Consider the following 19,345-nt stretch of genomic DNA (forward strand, 5'->3'; position numbering starts at 1 on the left):
TTCCAAACAATATTTTCAATAGAGTTTATAAATTTATTTCTCCTCATAACCAAAACTATTCTGAGAGAAAATTTACTCACTAACTAAAAATCGAAAATTAAGTTTCACTCATCTATCAAATATTTAAAAATAAATTGAGAATGTGAAAGTAGCATGTCGAACTAGAATGTCCTTGATTGGGAAAGTGAAAACTCATTTGGACTCATTTTGTCTTGGGATAAAGCCATTCCTACAATAATTAGCATTATTGTGTGAAACTCTTGTAACTTTGCATGCCGGAATTCCAAAATTACATCAAATTTTGCCTTCAACCAAGCCTTTTCCTTTGGAGATAAAAGAAAGTTACTCTGAAAGTAAGTCTTTTCTTATTATACAATATCTTCGCTAAATAATAAATTGGGTAATAATCAATCCAATTATTTTGAAGAATTTTTAAGTGTTTATTAAAAATAATATCTTAATTAAAAAATATATATATTTATATTTGACGAATGTAACCAGAATTAATTTATATTTTATTCATTTTTATTCGAACGACAAAACCATTTTAAAATGGATTAATCAAACTTATAACCATATAATATAATATATATATAGGTTTAGTCTATTTTTCCACCCCTACAAGTGACAATTAATTTTAGGGCCTCATACGCAACATTCTTCTACGTGAATCGGCTGAAAAAGTTGAGAAGGATTTAAATGTCATAACTTATTAATAATTTTTCAGAGCTATAAAACTTTTTGGAGTAGGATTTGCTGGTTTCTAGAATTTACTTCAAATATAGTGAATTTTTCAATGGTGGAATTAATTCCTTTAAGTAGTCATCCAAAATTTAAGAGTTGTCTATAATTAATTTTTATTGTTTAGAAAATAATATCACCCATACAAATACTATAGGTAAAACAGGTTAAATAAATATATTTTTTAAAACAAGAGTAGAACTTTAACAATCAAGTTGGAAAAATAATAAAATTCTGTATAATTTAATTTGTAATTAATAATATATAACTATAATGCATGGAGATATTTATGGGAAAAACTTATATGCGTTGTATGTTTACACTAAGTCAATGCAAAATACATTATTAAGTGATTTAATGAAGTAAAATGAATTATAAATTAAATATATGGTATGTATGTATTGATTTGGTGTAAACACCCGATGCAGTTAAGTTTTACCCTTATTTATGTGTTATCTTTAAATTATATTAAAAGAATAATGGTGAGATAATGACAACACTAGAGCTGTCAATATGAGCTAGTCAACCCATCCGGGCTAACCCATACATGCTTTGACATTTTATGGGTCAGGTCGAGCTAGCCTATTTTTTACGTGGGTAGAAAATGGTTGACCCAACCCACAAGTATGTGTGCAACAGGCTTGCTGGGTCAGCCATTTTTTAAAAAAATTATAATTTTTTTTATAATTATTAAATTAAATTATAAATATATAACTTACATAAATATTATAGTGTAAAACCTAAATTACCTTCCCTATTATTTTTTATAATTACATAAATCTCATATTTTCTAGGCATTTCAGATACATAATTAAGGATCCGGATACATTATTGTTGATATATTATGTATCAATCTGTAGCACTTATTAAGGGAAAAAACTGTAAAATCAATTTAAAATCTCATAGTATCCATTTGTTCCACTAATTAAGGGGAAAAACTGAAAATTAAATTAGGATTCCACAAATTACGTTATTCCATTCAAAATTATTATCAAGAATTCAAAATCCTATAGTGTAACAATCCAAAAAAATCACAAAATTAAATTTCTTCTTGTTCATCGTTCTCTCTGTTTCATAAAAAAAATTGTCAAAATTTTGAAAAGCGGGATGAGTTATAAAGGATTGTATGGAATCGTTGTTGGACAAACGATTTCTTTTGTAAATTTTCAAGTTCATCGAATATCTTTTCGATTTTGATTCAAGATTATTAAAAATTTTGAGATTCTAAATTTTTCTCCAGTCATTCATTGAAGATCCTTTCCATTTTGATTCAAAATTGACGAAAATTTTGAATTTCAAAATTATTCTCCTAGTTCATTGAAGATTCTTTCAATTTTGATTAAAAATTATCAAATTTTTTGAGAAGATCCTGTCAATTTAAATTGATAAGTGTTGTATTTCTACTTGGTACACTAAATAAGAAAGTGTTGCCCACAAAATTTTAGGTTTGAGATCTATACATTATTATTTGGCAATTGTTATGTTACAAATACATTGAGTGTAAATTCAAATTTACGTACATAACTAAAAAATTAGTGTATGATATATTATATTTATGTATGTTCTTTTGTTTGAGATCATGAAGATCCTTTCGATTGAATTGATATATATTATATTTTTACTAGATATATTAAATAAGTAAGTGTTGCCCATAAGATTTTAAGTTTGAGATCGATAGATTATTGTTTGGTAATTGTTATGTATAAGATACATCTAGTATAAATTTAAATTTACGAATCATAACAAAAAAAATAGTGTTTGATACATTATTATTTATGTATGTTATTTTATTTGAGAAATACGACACTTTAAATTTTTTCAAAAGTACATTACAGTAATTGTTTGAGATCGATATATTATTGTTTGGTAATTGTTACGGATCAGATACATTTAGTATAAATTTGAATTTACGTATCATAACTAAATAAGCGTTGATACATTAATCGTTAAGTAAGATACATTACATTTTATACATGATACATTAATCTGAGATACATTAATTTGATGCGCTGATACATTAATTTAATGCGCAAAAATGAGGGATTTTGAAAATTTGTAAAACAATATATTTAAAACTCGAGCATATGTCCTTTCTCGATTTCTTCGCTCACAGACGCATCACGAATATAATTTGATATTGTGTACGAAAACATATTCTTCTAAATTTGAATAACCGTAGAAGATACATAGCAACACTAGATACATGATAAAATGATACATTTAGTAGAGACTACTTCTTTTCATTTCATAATATAGTTTCACCAGCAAAAGAGGATCTCCTAAAACTAATTTTTTTGCAGGAAACAATAGAATACATCATATCTTTTACCTTTTCCTTATGCATATTGTGAAGGTGAAAATGGAGGAGAATCACGGTAATTCTTTGGAAAAAATTGTAAAGCAAAAACTTGAGTTGTTTTGAAAAAAATTGTGGAGAGATATTACTGAAAATAGAAAGAATATTAAAAAATGAAAGAAGTAAAGATTAAGGGAGTGAAAATAGGAAGAGATAGAGTGAGTAAAAATGAGAAGAGGATGAGTGAGTGAAATAAGGAGTAAAAATAGAAAAAAAATGTGTATAACTTTATGTATCTGGAACAATGGGTTTGAAAGGAAAAAGAGAAAAAGAGTGATTTTAGAAATATTTTTAAATGATAGGAAATAATAGAAATTATGAAAAATAAAAGTTGTGTATATAGGTAATTTATCCTTTTATATGTATATATATATATATGCAGTGTTATTTTTCAATGAAGTGGATCCATGTGAACCCACTTGACCCTATATGGGCCCGCCCCTGCCTACCTATATTTCTCAATTCTTACAAATCAACGGACTTATTTAGGCCGGATTAAAAAACTTTTTTCTTAAATGGTCTTCAAAAATCTTAATTCAAACCCTATTAAATCCCGAATTAGGTCAGATCGACCCAACGAGCCTAGCCCATATTGATTGCTCTAGACAATACCTACTTTGTCCCCTCTACTCACTAGGCCACCAAACCCCTAATCAATTAAATCAAAGTTAACATGTTTTTCTCAATCCACTTGTAATTATCATAGTTTTTTTAAGAGTAGAATAAAAATATTTTTTTTTTGCGAATTCACTCACGTCATTCTTATGCATGAAACGCCAGACTGATTACTTCAAATGTTGTGCCAAAGCTAGCTGCATTGGGTTAAATTTCCCCAAGCAAAGTAGTCGGATAAATGTGTATGGCGTCTCCTTGAACAAAATTTGTTAATGATTTCATCTACGCTAATGCTGAGAGGTGTGTTCCTTGCTCTACTTATTCTAACAAACACATGTAACTATTAGGAACTAAAGGACTGGATTAGGAACCACTCCCTACTTTCGTGCTTTCTATTTGTTAATCGTCTGTTAGACTAACAAGCTAAGACAAGAAATATTTTTATTTAATAGGATCCCAAGCTCCAGGAGCTACATACATAAAAGATAACATTGGCTTGTGATGAATGAAGAAAACAAGCAAAGCAATAGAAAACAAGAAATATTGCGACATTTTATCCAAAGGTTAGTTTGGAAGTGGAGGACAAAATGTGAGGGTCTCTCTCAAATTCAGTCATGTCATTTTCCTTCATAGTAACAATTATTTCTATTCCATCACCATCTTTTGTGTCCATCAGAGTAGTTTGTTCATAAATACGGAAGGAAACAGGGGTCACCCAGAATGGTTTTCCCCAACCAAAGTCAGTTTCATACCAAGGTAATTTGCACCAACTAGTGGTGCCATAAAAGTCCATCTTGTCTCTTTGTACAAATTTTTCAATAACTTTTATCTGATTGTTAAGAGTTAGAGAGTAAATATCATCAACTTTTGACGCCTTATCAATGGCTGCAAATGTCTCCCCTATTCTATTCCCTACCAACTTTACGAAACCATTCAACTCATCCTTTCTTGCCACATCGCCCTCCATATTAGCAATTTCTGGTATTGAAAAAGTCCCTAGAACATGTTCTGTAGACGGAATACATGACACTTTCCCCCTGAAACTAATAACAAATCCGAAACACGAGTCCCTTGAATTTCCATTTTTGGCGGAAGATATGCGTGCCAGAACCTTCCATAATAAGGACATAACGACCACCAGTCTTGTAGGCTTCCTCATCATACTTGAATCATCTTTGATTGTTTTTTTGAGGCTTTCTATTGCCGAAGCATCAAAGACAAACCTCTTTGTCACATTCTTATAGCTAGGGACAGTGGTAGTAGTACTACTAGTGTTGGGATCAAAGGATGGCAACTGTAGCATTTTTGGTGGAAACAGGGATGATAAGTCACCAAACTTGTGGAGGTCATTATTATCTTGAGGCATCGACGACAACGTGTTAGTGTGCGCCCATTCATTTACAAATGTAGCTAAAGTGAAAGCATCAGCTAGGAAATGTGAAATTTGTATCCCTATGCTTACTCCTCCATTATTAAATACGTTCACTTGGACACCAAATAACGGACTTGATGGCGATGATAGCTCAACATCTTTTATTGGAAGAAGATCAATCAAAGACGACTCAATATCATCATCGTCTTTACCCAGAAATTGAGCAAGATCGTCTGCATTGACTTTGGTTCGAACATATTCAACACCTTCATCATTGCAGTCGATGGAGAATGGATCATCTTTTGCTAATCTTCCAGCAAAAGGGTAAAACTTGGTTAGCGTCTCCGCCAATGATTTTTCAAGCTTATCATCATCATATGATGAACTGCTGCTCGGCAAGTAGTTGAAGACGATTGATACATATGCAGAACGAGCCAGCTGATCAAACAAGGAAATCTTCAGTCTCCGAAGATTATCTGGTGTAGGAGCTGAGGGTTTCAATATTTTCCTTGTCTGAATTTCAATATCTAACTTCGCCATTACCATTTAGATTTGGTTGATGACAGATACTATAATAACTTTAATTCTCTCTTTCAACTTTGTACTATATATATAGAGAATTCCCCAACTTTTTAATCTTTATTAGTTTAATACTCATCCATCTGATTAGTATTTATTAAGTACTACTCCATCATAACACATGGAAAATAAAAAATTTAAGTAAACAATTTAGGTCATGTGTTGCACTTTCTTCATCCTATCAAATAAGATTGTGAAAATCTCACACAATATTCTCTTTTGATTATGTAAAATCACGTTCACACTATCCCTCATAATCTGCAACATATCCGGCTTCAAATTAATTTAATACTACTAATTACTATAATTCTTTCTATGTAAGTTAAATAATCTTCAATTTATCATTTGTACATAACAAACAACACAACATACTCTTTCTAACTCTTATCTTTCATGATTTTATTCAAAAACTTTTTTCTAATAAATCATTGGATTAAAACGACGTGACCAGAAAATAACACTTATACTCCCAAAAATATGTTAAATATTTAACCTTAAATGTCTCATTACTTTCATATTCGACATATATACGGGTGGATTCGATTGAGTAATTTTTTCATCATACTAATATGCAAAATATCACAATTTATAGTACTTTTTGTATAGTTTTTAAATGTTTTTTGTTTAAAATATCGAATTAATGTGTTCTAATTTAACTTTAAAAATAAATCAAGTTTATTTGTAGATATTGAAATTTTATGAGACTCTACAAGGTGCATTCAATTCGAGTTGAGACTGTACAAATTGTGTTCAACTCAAATTAAAAATTTTAAAAATTATTCAATCCTAAACTCTAGTTCATGCCTATATAAAGTAGTATAAAATTATCCTAAAAAATATTTCAAAGTACTCCATAAACTCTGGAATATTTTTTAAAGATCAAGATCTCAAAGATAATTCCAATTCATATGCCTGGCAGGCCATTAGTCAACTCTACAGACTGCCCACATGTTTATGCAACTTTTCAAGCCTTAAGTTTATTTATTTAATAAACATGGCACGGAAATTGGATTAAACAATTAATTTAGGGCTTCAATTATCATGTGTTACGTTGTGTTAACTCTATCTGACACCAAGGACATATGATCGGGTTGATTTAGATTTTTTAAATATTAAATTAAATTATTTGTAAAGATTTTTATATTTATGAGTCAAATCAAACAAATAAAGTTCAGAGTTTTGAATTTTTCAATCTCTGATTGGTTTGAGTTTTTCAAATACCAAATCAAATTATTGTATTGAATTTTTAAATTTACAAATCAAAACCAAACTAATAAACTTTAAATTTTTCCAGATTTTTAGATTTTTTATGGGTAAACCTTACATACAAACATATGATTAACTTGTGGTTTAAATATTTCTTTTGTTCCAACTTACATACAATTATCTAATGTTTCTTAAAAAAATAACACAAAAATATTAAATGAGTATTGATGACACAAAAATATTCAGTAAAAAATGATAATAAAATTATTATATAAAATAAATATTGTAAAGTCTTAATAAAAATAATCAAAATTTAAAAGTACTAAATTATGCTAAAATAAGTTTAATAAGTATTAGTTACATTATTAAATATTTAAGAAAAATTAATTATTTTTAAATCAAGATGGAACCTGGTGAGGTAAAACAGAAAAGGGGTGGCTATGCCTTACCCTCGATATACATCACAGATTGCAAAGCATCTGTCCAAAACTTGAATCCAACAGTAATTATTTAATAATGGTGTGTTAAATAAAAATATGAAATATATAAAAGAAGGTACTAGTTTAATTTTTGTTTTTTGTCACTTTTATCCTTTTTCTTTCCAATGATGTCTTCTTTCCCGATTAGATTGTCCAAAACTTGAATCCAACAGTAAATTGAATCAAAGAAAATAGTATTGGATTATCAAATTAACAGGTTTATAATGACATAATAAAATAAAAAAAAAGGAAAAATCTTTTTGACATTTTATTTTTTGAAATATTTTTTTTTCTTTAATATTTTTTAACTATAAAAAGAAAAAAACACTAGTTTATTTTAAAACGAAAAAAATATGATTGTTTTTTTAATTTTTTAGTCATTTAACACTTTTTAAAAAAAATTACAATTGACTTATCTATTTGATATTGATTTTTAGTATTGAATTATTCGATAAGCCGATAACCTATTAAGACGATAATAATATTAGATTATTCGATAAGCCGACAATGAGTGCTACATACCTCACACGACATAATACTTCTACTTCATCTCAAAAGTTCTGTATTGTGTTTTGATTGTAAGTTGTAGTATATTATTGTAGTTTACTTACTATATCTACTCTTATTGATGCAATTTCTCATTATATTTTTTATTTTGCTATGTCAAAATATTTATATTAAATTCGCTTATCTCACTATATCTTATCAGATTGTTAAAGAAGTGAATTATTATATATTTATTTTATGAAAAATAATTATTGGATAAATCAAAAAACTGAACCATTACATTAAAAAAATATTATCAGTTTACTGTATTTAAAAATCAATAATATATAAATTGAATCACAGCACCGATGCACGCCCCCCTTCCCACTACCTCAAAAACCCAAAATTTAATTTCTCTTATTAATGCAAGTATGTGTTCTTTCCCAATACTTTAAATTTAAAAAATAAAGTGTCCTTTCCCAATATCTCATAAAACCGAAAATTTAATTTATGGCCTAAGTCATATTTCACTTAAACACTTCAACTAAGAAATGTACTTATTAAATATTTACACCTTCAAAAATTTATATCTATTTGACACAAATTGACAATCAATTAAAAAATAAAAATGCGTGTATCTCAAACGCGAATTCACATTAATTACCAATAATAAGATGACACGTGGCATTACATTTAATTTTTATTAAAACCTCTATATAATTAATTCATAAAGTATTTTAAAAAATTAAAAAAAAATAATCTATTTTTTTATTAAAGCCTCCACCCTTCCCACTTTCCTCCTCCTTCAAAAATATCCATTTTGGAGTTGGTGTCGCTCCATCTCTTTCTTCTCTTTCATTGGTATCAATACATACAATGACACACCATTGTTATCTATTCAAGCTAAATATGTATTATCTTTCATTTCGATAGCATTAAAAATTTTCACTCATTGTCTCCATCTTTTATACATTAGAAATAATTTATTAGAATTGAAAAAAATTAACAGACTTTTGCCCAAAAATATCTATTCATATTTTTTTATCATTGTAAATGAAACTTTTTCGAGATATTTGAGATGAAAATCGAATAAGAAAAAAGAGGAAAATAGGAAAGAACAATGAGGGTGAGAGAAAGAGAGGTGGAGGAAGTGTGGTGCGCGTGCCCGTGTAAAAAAAAAGAAGATAAAAATGGTGAAAGAATAATATGATAGAAAGAGGGAAGAAGACAACCGTCCTTCTTCTTTTTTGTTAATTAATTTTTTTAAAATTAACTTAGGGGTATAGTAAGAGCGCATATATATATATATATATATATATATATATACACACACACACACACACAAATATCTCGAGTATAAAAATAATTTAATTTATTTTGCTACATTTATTTTTTATTTATTTTTTATTTTATGATAAAGAATTTTTAAAATTTATTGATACAAAATAAAGTTCAATAAATTTTCTCTATAAATCATTATAGTTGTGTGACCTTTTGAGATATTAACTCTAATTTATTAAGATGACAATTATTTAGTCTCAAATAATTTAAGTGAGGAAACAGTAAATATGACAATAAAATTTTTCTTTTCCTATTTAGTTAAAAATGTTATAAAAAAATAATATTATCCGTTAATTATCTACCTTGACTCCATTACATGAAATAGAAAATTTCATAATAACTCTAGGGTATAATTGGAAAGAATATTTTTTGTAAACTTGTAAACCACACACAAAATTAGTTAAGAAACAATGAATCAAACACTTGATAAAAATAATCTCTGTATTACTAATCTCTGCATTACCAATCCATGTATTAATAAACCCTGCATTACTAATCCCTTCATTATTGATCTTTGTATTAAATGATCCTTTAATTAATTACTTTGAAAACGGTAGAACTTTTTGAAAATCTTAAAATTTTAATTCATTCACTTCATAATTAATAGAGGTAAAATGGTAATCTCACTATGTCAATAATTATTTTCATAATAAGTGTATCAGTAGACAAATAATTAAGGACAGAGAAAATAATAAATATAATGCCTTAAAAAAATATAATAGAAAAATGACTATAATTAATAAAAAATAATTATAAACTAAGTATAAAATTTTTCTATTAATTATATAAAATAGATAAATATTATTAGATATCCTAATATTGAGGGCAAATAATATTAAACTAAGAAAATATTCCTTATTAGCATATTTTGTACTTTCTCTATTTTATATTTAAGTAAATTTGCGAAACGATCGAGAGAATAAAAGTTGACAACATTGTACAAATAGAACACCATTTTTTATTTTTATCTTCTAAATTATTGTGCTAATTACTCCCCATTCATTTATATATGTCGGCTATACTAAAATAAGTTGTACAACAATATTTGTAATAATTTATTTTTTTTTTCATGATGTTCTAACAAAAATTGTATTTTAATTTTTTTATAATTAATTAAATCAAAAATTATTAATTTTGAGAGTCAATAAAATTCGTCATAACATTTAAATATTTAAGTTATTAGTCATCGTGATATATATATATATATATATATATATATATATATATATATATAAAAGACTAAAAAAAAGATAACTCTTATTATATGGAATGGACAATCTCTTTACATGAATTATTTTTTTACAAAATTTAAAATAATAGAATTTTGTCTTTTTAGAAAATATGAACTTATGGGTTAAATTTTATATTTTAAATAATTGAAAATTTTTAATCATGTTTTTTTAAAATTTTGCAATATAAAATCATGATAATGGCTTATCCAAATGTTGATCATGATATGAAAGTAGGTTTTACCTCTTTTATTCTGAATTGTCTCATATAAGGCCTCTTTTTTTATGATATTTGAGGCACTAATAAATATAAATAAATAAAAATATGTACATTTACTACTAGTACTATTTTATTGCTTCATTTGTGTTCTTCCACTTTTTCAGTAAAAGGTTCAACCATTTTCTCCAAGTCCTTCAAGTCTTGCTTCACATCTTCAACCTGTGAACCCATTATATTTGTCATATTAGAGAGACTAAACCAGCTGAAAATAATTATAATTAATAAAAAATAAGACAACGATTTTTACGACATATGATATTATATTAGATATAGATACAAAACAATTTGGTTTGCAAACCTTGTGAATGAAATTACAAGTAAATTGAGCATCTTTAGCAACCACAGCAGATGCATTTTCAATTGCTACAGCTGCTTCTTTGAGTAAACTATTTTCAGGCAGCTTAACGGCAACCACTGCCATTACATTTTCCGTTTTATTCGCCACCATCGCTACTACCTCCGCTGCTTCTTCCACCTCTTCCGCCACCTTCTCTACCTTTCCTGAATAAACATCAATGAAGATTTTTTTATCACTTCAGCCTATTCTTGTAGCATTTATGTTAGACGTGTTGAAGTATGTGATCTATTGTTAAAGAATGACATGGTATCAGAGCAGATCTTTGTGTGAACTCTTTTTAAGAGTTGGGCAATTCTGCTCTCTTTGAGCTAGCTTTTAGGCTGTGAGTTAAACCTAAAATCTAATTTCACATGGTATCAGAGCAGAATCCACCCGATGTTGGTGTTAAAAAATGACAAAAATCTCACATCGATTGTTAATGAGATGGGTGGACTCCTTATAAGGATTGAATAATCCACAATCCCTCTGAGCTAGTTTTTAGGGTGTGAGTTTAGACCTAACACCTAATTTCACATCTAACTCGTCTAAAAAGACTATTCAATATTCATTTAAATTAGAAAAAATCATACCTTCAATTCTTCGAATGCTATCCCAATTTTCCTTCCAAAATGGGAGGAATATTGAAAGTATGGATCCCAAAAGACATTTTGCCCTGTAATAGTACACTAGATCAAAATTCATATGATCAATCACAATAATTGGAAAGGGAAAAAAAGATGACAATAATTAATAATTGCATACCAAACAAATAAATTGGGCTTAGAAGGAGGTGGCTCAACCGGAGGAACCTTGCTTGCTTCATTTTTTACCCTTACAGATGCAATCAAGAACCAAGGTTATATTTTCTGCTTATCTCTAAACAAAAAAATGAGTAGAGAAGAATTAGTTACCGATCCTTCTTATTGGGAATTCGATACTCTCCTGAACTGATAAACCGTAATCCTGGACTTGCTGAACCACGACAAGTGATCCTAGTTGTTGGAACTATGCCATGTAACTGAGAGGATGTAGCATCAAAGCGAACTCTATAGTACTGGTGAAGCAACGTAACAAGACTCCGGATTTTGTATGAAGATGAAGAATTTGCAGACATGGTTAACCAACTAAAATTGAAGCGCGAGGAATTAAAGAGTAGAAATCAGATACGTAAGTTGGAATGAATTGCTGTTATTTGAACAGTTAATAGCATGCGAGAAAGAAGATCCTAACACGCCAAGAAATGAAAGAAATTGCTTATTTTACGTGACTTCAAGCTAAAAGTAACTTTAAGAATTGGCTAACAAGTAACCTGTTCCTTGTAAGCTAAAACCAATATTGTAACTCCTCATATTGTTATTGTGCCTATCTTCAATAAAAATGTGACGAAGCTACAAGTACATTCTTATGCAAAAATTCAAATGTATTGCTCCTAAATCTTCTGAAAACAGTTAAAACTAATCAGGACAAGTAAAATCGTATTACAATACTCAGCAACATGAACTAAAGATACCAACCATTTATTGAAACTGCGTACAGTGATGGTAAATAATTTAATTAAAAAATACATCTAAGGTGACACTTAACTTGGAAAAATGAATTTTCAATTTGTCATGAGCCAGCTTACATTGAGATTTGAGCGGCAGCTTCTGTGATTCAGTCCTAATCAGCCGTCCAATATACTAAAAACTTCAAAAAAAAGTCCAACAATAAGAAACACATACACTAAAACAAAATTAGGAGAAAAAGAAAGAAAAACAAAAGGCATTCATCGTAGCGTATGAACTAGGCTGTAAGCTCTTGCACACAAAATTTGAAACAAGGCAGCTATATGTACGTTATTTCTCATCCGTCCTTAAACAATTAACTGCGGTCATGTCCTTCCATATTGATCGAAAGCTGATCTCTGAATCTCTTGTTAATCCAACCAGCAAAACTTGTAGCAGCTATTATTGCAACCCACAGGTGTATCATTCTATAGTTTGTCCGCTTCAATGTTTTAATACTTGCCCGCGTATTTGTCTGCTTCCAGAATTCGAACCCTCACCACCATCATCACCACCACCAACACCACCAAATTTCACACCAAAAGTTACTCTTTCGCATTCTCCAAATAAACACACTGTTTCCATCCTCTTGATCCTTCTAATTTCAGTCTTGGGCATTGCTATCTACATATTATGTGCCTACGCCATTCACAAATTCCGCAACTCAAGAACTTCTTCACAACCGGAGCAACAAGTAGGAGGAGGAGGAGAAGAAGAGTTTAGTGATATTCAAACAGTGGGTCTTCAGCAATCAGTAATAAGCGCCATCACAATCCACAAGTATAAAAAAGGTGAAGGGCTAATTCAAGGAACAGAGTGCTCTGTTTGCTTGAGTGAGTTTCAAGAAGACGAAACTCTTAGGATTTTGCCAAACTGTAACCATGCTTTTCACATACCTTGCATTGACACTTGGCTCGAATCACACATCAATTGTCCCATGTGCCGTGCCGACATTGTCATCAAAATTCCCAACACTGCAGCTTTCATTGAGCAAAACGCGTGATCATCTAAATTGTTGAGAAACATACTTTTATTTACTTTTATAACATGAACATGCCTCTTAGCTTATATTCAGACATAATTCTTTTCCATGTTTTTTTTTATAATGGATAGCTATGAGATTCAAACTCAGGGTCTTTGCCACTTTATAACATACTAATGAAATGTGTGACTATTTTATCTAAAAACTAAGTTAATAGACAAAGTACACTTTATTTTCTTAGTCATCTCTATATTGCATAATTAGCGCTGAGACTTGACCAGGAAAATCGTGCAGAAAATACCACGGACTTAAGGATTGACATTCGAAAAAAAGACGATTCAGGAGATCTAAGTACTTTGGGCATCAGTGTAAGTTCAATGGAAGATGTGGTGAATGCTCCTGAAGTCTGAAGGAGAGAAATAAAGTTCATGATGGAAGAAGTACTTAAACAGCGGAAGCAAAAAATCCATAAACTTTGCATGTGAAATAGACAACATACATATCAAATTTTATTCAAACATAAATCAAGGAATACCTCTTGAAGTGTGTGATAATCTTATGAACATCTTTGATCCGCAATCTTCTGTTGTGTGATCCCAGTAACAACAGGACTTAAGACTCGTGTGAGAAAGTCAGCTTCTCAGATAACTGACATTGGTTAAAGTGAAGCTTGTACACTCTGGAATGAAAAATAGTGCAATATTTCATTGAAAATACTGTGATGCCAAGAGCTTTAAACTATCAATGCATATGAGTAGTTAATTTCTTGGAACAATGAATGTCCAACTTGCCATGAGCCAGCTTAGATTGGGCAGAACAAGGAGGAAAAACAATGGCAGCTTTTGTAAATCTGTCTTACTCAGCCGTCTGATATACAGAATTCACAAAAGTCCAATAAGAAGAACCACAGAATTGAAGAAGAAAAAATAAAGGGCATTCATTGTCATGTTATAATTTCGTTAGGATCCATGATGTAAGATGCTCCATATTCTCTTGGACACAAAATTTGAAACAAGTCACAAGCCAGCAGCTATATGTATCATGTATGTTTCTTCTCATCTCTTGTTAAACAATTAGCTGCAGCCATGTCGTTTCATATTGATCGAAAGCTGATCTTTGATAATTCCACCGGCAAAACATGTGGCTGCTATTATTGCAACCCAGAGGTGTATCATTCTAGAATTTGTCCAGTGTCCTGTTTTTATATTTGCCAGAATATTTGTCTTTTTCCAGACATTGAACTACCAAAAGATTTCACAACTGAAGTTCCTCTTTCGCAGTCTCCACAAAAAGACACTGCCTCCATCTTCTTGATAATTCTGTTTACAGGCTTAGGAATTGCTGTCTACATATTTTGTTCCTTCGTCATTCACAAAAACTCAAGAACTTCTTCACAGCCGGAGCAGGAAGTAGTAGTAGAGTATAATTATGTATAATCCTACTATGCAGAGTTTAAAGTAGATATGGAAGTTATTTTCAAAAGATTGTTAACTCAAAAACATCAAACTCAAGTAATATTAAATATGAATTAATATAAATATTATAGTAAAATATTTTTGTAAATCATTATATGTGAGGGCACATAAAAAAAAGATAATTATACACTTTATTTGACTATAAAAATCAATCCTTTTAAAAAGATTACTTATTTCAAAATTTTACTTTAGAATTGGATTGCAAATTTAAAAATGTATTTTTTGACATTATTATTCAAGTGAGTAAATTTTACAATGTATAAAATTCAATAATACCATGGGAAAATTTAACTCCATATATTATATTATACTATAATATAAAGTTGCCTCTTTGATTTTCTACCTATAAGGTCTTAATTAGAGCAGGTAATAAATGTCCAATTTGCCATAAACCTGTTGAGGTTTGGTGAGACAAGCAGGAAAAAATGGCAACTTAGGTAAATCAGTCCTCCATTATCAGCCGCCTAATATTACTAGCCTTCCTAAAAGTCAAATAACAAGACAAATGTCTTTCATCCATCTTACACTTTCGTTACAAACTAGGCTGCAAACAAAAAAAAAATGCTCTGTTTTCTTCACGTAAACAACCAGTAGCAGCCATGGTGTTCCATGATCGAAAGCTCATCTTTGAATCACTTGATAATTCTACTGGTAAAACTTGTAACAGTTATTATTGTAACCCAAAAGAGAATCTTTCTCCAATTTGTCCAATTTCATGTATGTATATTTGTTACCCAATTTGTAGTTTTCCCCTGTTTTCTGAAATCGAACCACCATTGCCACCAAACTTTTTCACCCCCAAAGTTCCTGTTTCTCAGTCTCCACATAAACCCATTATTTCTATGTCCTTGATTATTCTGTTTTCTGTCTTGGCTACTTCTTTCTTCCTTTTTTGTTGCTTCGTGGTTTACAGAATTCGCAAAGCAAGAATTTTGTCACGACCGCAGGAACCAGTTGAAGAAGAAGAAGAAGAGTTTGGTGATATCGTTGATGAAGATATTCATGGACCTATGGTGGATCACCCTATATGGTATATTAGAACAGTGGGTCTTCAACCATCAATCATCAGTGCCATCACGATTTGCAAGTATAAAACAGAGGAAGGAATAATTGAAGGAACAGATTGCTCTGTTTGCTTGTGTGAGTTTCAAGAAGATGAAACTCTTAGGATTTTGCCAAACTGTAACCATGCTTTTCACATACCTTGTATTGACACTTGGCTTAGATCACATACCAATTGTCCCACGTGCCGTGCCGGCATTGTCATTGCCCCAGCTGCTGATCCATCTTTCCCTGAACAGGTATTCTTAAAAGCGTATGATCATTTCCTTTAAAAGTCGTAGAGAAAATTTAATTTTATTCAATTTGGTTTTGTAAGTGAATGTGATAGCGAGGTGTAGCTTACTCACCTTTGAGCCCAGTGTTTAAGTATGTGATTTATCTTATTTGAACGAATGAATACAAATAATTATGTCCGTTTTGCAGATTTCAGGGCGGAGACATGAAGAAGAAGCTCATTCGGGAAATTCAGAGAATGGCACAGAATTATCTCTTGACATGGAAAACGAAGGCGAGTCATTAGAACTACGTAGTATGGATATGAGTGGAAATTCCAAGGAAGATGTGGGGAATGGTACTAATGAAGGAGTACTGTTAAGTGAATTTAGTGCGTCAAGGAGATCAACATCATTTGAATCTTTATCTACAGCTTCAACATTAACTTGTACTTCAGTATCACAGAGTTGTGAGATGTCAGCACGAATGAAAAATCTTTGTTTGGACAGAGCAATGCAAGAACATCAAATGATAAGAAGAAGCCAGAGTGCTGTTCTTCTTCGGTGAAGCTTGGCTACAGCAAAGCGCCTAATTCCAGCTCCTTTTCTTAGATAATCCATCAGACATATGAAATGTCTCAACAACTCTTATAAAGATGAGAGTTTTCCCTTTCCCTTACCCTTATCCCACTCTCCTCCCATTGAAAATCAAAACTAATACTTCAAAAAAAAAATGATAAGAAACAGAATTGTATCTATGTATGAGATACTGAATATTAGTTGTAATGAGTGGTGTAGTATAAAAAGTTTGATGAGAAATGGAGATCAGCATTCAGCAAGAGAAAAAAGAATTTCTCTTACATTTGTCTAGCAAATTTTGTGTTTTTCTTCTTACTATGTTTTTTCTTCCAGATTTACAAGTTTTGTGTTTCTTTTATTTTGAATGAACACTAACTCGTTCACATTGCGTTTCTCCATAGATTCTCAAATATTTTTTGCCAGTCAGGTTTGGTTGAAGTTATCTTGCAGCAATCATTTTTGTGAAAAAGAAATTTTCGTTTGGTTAAGCAAACTTGTGATTCTCTTCCTCCTCCTTAATTTTCTTTATACGCGCCGTAGAAAGTTAATTTTTCATTTGTGGTTGGTTTGAGTTTATTTGGTTTTGAAAATATGGAGCTTGATTTTAAACAAGAAAAACTAGGTTTATTGATTTTTTGAATGGCTAAATAAATTTAACTATTAAAAATCAAATAGATTGACATTAGAATGTTAAATATCTAATATGGAGTTGATTTGGATTATTGTTTTAAAAAAAATGTGTAGACAAAAATTTTCCAGAATTAATTATCGCGATACACCATGATTTTGTAGCTGAATTATCGCGATCGGCTAAGATTTGTGACAATTTAAGTTTTACGTATTAATTTAAAAATCAGGCTAAAAGGTCTGTCCATCAATATAAAACCTTGATAACTTTTCATTATTTTACTACCTACCTATTAATTTGGCCTGTCAATATTAAGTAGGTATGAAGGAAAATAAATTACTCAAAAGTCAGTATATCTTCTAATGATCTCTTATTGATTTCTACAATTTTCTATTGATTCTCTAGAAATTTTGATCAAGTCATGTTTCTTTTTTCTTTTCTTTTGTTCTCTTAGTCAAGAACACAATACTGGAGAGTTCGAAGTTAAAAGGATAAAAAAATTATTAAAAATTTTAAAAAGATATATTAATACCAAAACAGTAAAATAACTCACGAAGTAGCAATTTTGTTTGCCGGAAAAACCAAATCGCCGTAATAGTAGTGATTTCTTAAATTTACTTTTTTCTGAAGAAAAAAAATTTGAACAAGTCGCTCCAAGAGTAGCGATTTTCAAAATTAAAAAAAAATTTAATCATTTTTTTAATAAGTAGCTGCAAAGCGTTAATATTTTTTTGCTTTATTTAAAAAGAAAATTAAAATCAAATCACATTTTTTTAAAATCAGCGATTTGATTTTAATTTTTTTCTTTTTAAATAAAGCAAAAAAAAACGTAATTGTTGCCTTTGCATCGACTTACTAAAAAAAATGATTAAAAAAAATTAATGTTTGAAAATTGCTCCTCTTGGAGCGACTTGTTTAAAAAAAAATTAAAAAATTTAAGAAATCGCTGCACTTGCAGTGATTTTGCTTTTTTCGGCGGACAAAATCGCTACTACTTGAGCGATTTTGTCATTTGATTTTAAAAAAATTGATATGCCCTTTTGAAATTTTTGACAATTTTTTTTACTCTTTTAACTCCAAACTCCAATATCGCATGAACGGCAAAAAAATAATAATAATCCAACCGAGTCCTAATTATTAAAAGCAAATAACAAAAGAAGATCATAATACAAGTACCCCGTGAAAATTAGGGAGTAGTACTGTATGTTAAGAATTGAATCCTAATCACATAACTAGAATCGAATCATAGTCGAAAGATAGATCTCTATTTCATATCAACACCTTAAAGATGTACATGATTTTACACTGCATATTCTCTAACTAACTTTAGATGGATCATCTTTTATATATATATATATATGTATATGTATTAATTGACTTATTTACGCGAAAGCGATCTTCTTAAATATTCTTAACAGCCTAACTAACTTTCACGTGTAATTAATCAAGTTAATGACTAACAGCAATCTCCACTCAACTATTTGCAATTCTTTGTTATAACCTCTAATAGCCTCCTTAGCTTCAAGTTTGGTGATACGAAAATGTTTTTTATTTCTAGCTTGAATATAAGATGAAAATGTTGATGTCTACTCAGACTCTTAGTTTAGTTAGAATATCAGCAGGTTATTCAGATGAACAATTGTTAGCCATTTGATAAGAGAACAAATTTCTTTTATTAGATTTGATACGTCATATTGTAATTTATTTTGTTATTGGTTTACATGATTTGAACAATTACGTTGCATAGAAGTAATATCGCCAGGGCCAATCCCATTGTATGGATGCAACTTCTATAATAAAAATAAATATAATTTTCCTTTTCTACCAAAAAATAATAATAAT

General features: G+C 29.8%; 4 protein-coding genes across 4 annotated transcripts; 2 read left to right on the forward strand and 2 right to left on the reverse strand.

The window, feature by feature from the left end:
* Positions 1-4,070: 4,070 nt before the first annotated feature.
* On the reverse strand, positions 4,071-5,720 carry AT3 (protein). The gene has a single exon (NM_001279271.2). It carries the CDS (start codon positions 5,628-5,630, stop codon positions 4,266-4,268), a length of 1,365 nt encoding a protein of 454 aa, NP_001266200.1. The 5' UTR covers positions 5,631-5,720; the 3' UTR covers positions 4,071-4,265.
* Positions 5,721-10,627: 4,907 nt separating this feature from the next.
* Positions 10,628-14,991, reverse strand: LOC101265869 (uncharacterized). The gene is made up of 7 exons (XM_004230573.5): positions 14,083-14,991; positions 13,462-13,539; positions 11,933-12,700; positions 11,784-11,852; positions 11,612-11,694; positions 10,983-11,185; positions 10,628-10,843 (listed from the first exon to the last, which is right to left on the reverse strand). Exons 3-7 carry the CDS (start codon positions 12,133-12,135, stop codon positions 10,763-10,765), a joined length of 639 nt encoding a protein of 212 aa, XP_004230621.1. The 5' UTR covers positions 12,136-12,700; positions 13,462-13,539; positions 14,083-14,991; the 3' UTR covers positions 10,628-10,762.
* Positions 12,894-13,568, forward strand: LOC101268152 (RING-H2 finger protein ATL54-like). The gene has a single exon (XM_069295220.1). It carries the CDS (start codon positions 12,894-12,896, stop codon positions 13,566-13,568), a length of 675 nt encoding a protein of 224 aa, XP_069151321.1.
* LOC101268519 (RING-H2 finger protein ATL54-like) lies at positions 14,980-17,171 on the forward strand. The gene is made up of 2 exons (XM_004230582.5): positions 14,980-16,323; positions 16,508-17,171. The coding sequence occupies exons 1-2, from the start codon at positions 15,622-15,624 to the stop codon at positions 16,862-16,864; spliced, it is 1,059 nt and encodes a 352-aa protein (XP_004230630.3). The 5' UTR covers positions 14,980-15,621; the 3' UTR covers positions 16,865-17,171.
* The last annotated feature ends 2,174 nt before the right edge of the window (positions 17,172-19,345 follow it).

The sequence above is a fragment of the Solanum lycopersicum genome, chromosome 1 (assembly GCF_036512215.1).
Source record: "Solanum lycopersicum chromosome 1, SLM_r2.1".
Classification (NCBI taxonomy): Eukaryota; Viridiplantae; Streptophyta; class Magnoliopsida; order Solanales; family Solanaceae; genus Solanum; species Solanum lycopersicum.

What these genes read in the sequence shown, in the direction of transcription:
- LOC101268519 (XM_004230582.5), top strand. Translation starts at nt 15,622, where the DNA reads ATGGTGTTCCATGATCGAAAGCTCATCTTTGAATCACTTGATAATTCT. An exon ending in ATCCATCTTTCCCTGAACAG is followed by an intron (nt 16,324 to 16,507) that starts GTATTCTTAAAA and finishes TCCGTTTTGCAG; the next exon opens with ATTTCAGGGCGGAGACATGA.
- AT3 (NM_001279271.2), bottom strand. Translation starts at nt 5,630, where the DNA reads ATGGTAATGGCGAAGTTAGATATTGAAATTCAGACAAGGAAAATATTG.
- LOC101268152 (XM_069295220.1), top strand. Translation starts at nt 12,894, where the DNA reads ATGTCCTTCCATATTGATCGAAAGCTGATCTCTGAATCTCTTGTTAAT.
- LOC101265869 (XM_004230573.5), bottom strand. Translation starts at nt 12,135, where the DNA reads ATGTCTGCAAATTCTTCATCTTCATACAAAATCCGGAGTCTTGTTACG. An exon ending in ATTCCCAATAAGAAGGATCG is followed by an intron (nt 11,853 to 11,932) that starts GTAACTAATTCT and finishes TGCATCTGTAAG; the next exon opens with GGTAAAAAATGAAGCAAGCA. An exon ending in AAGCCCAATTTATTTGTTTG is followed by an intron (nt 11,695 to 11,783) that starts GTATGCAATTAT and finishes GTACTATTACAG; the next exon opens with GGCAAAATGTCTTTTGGGAT.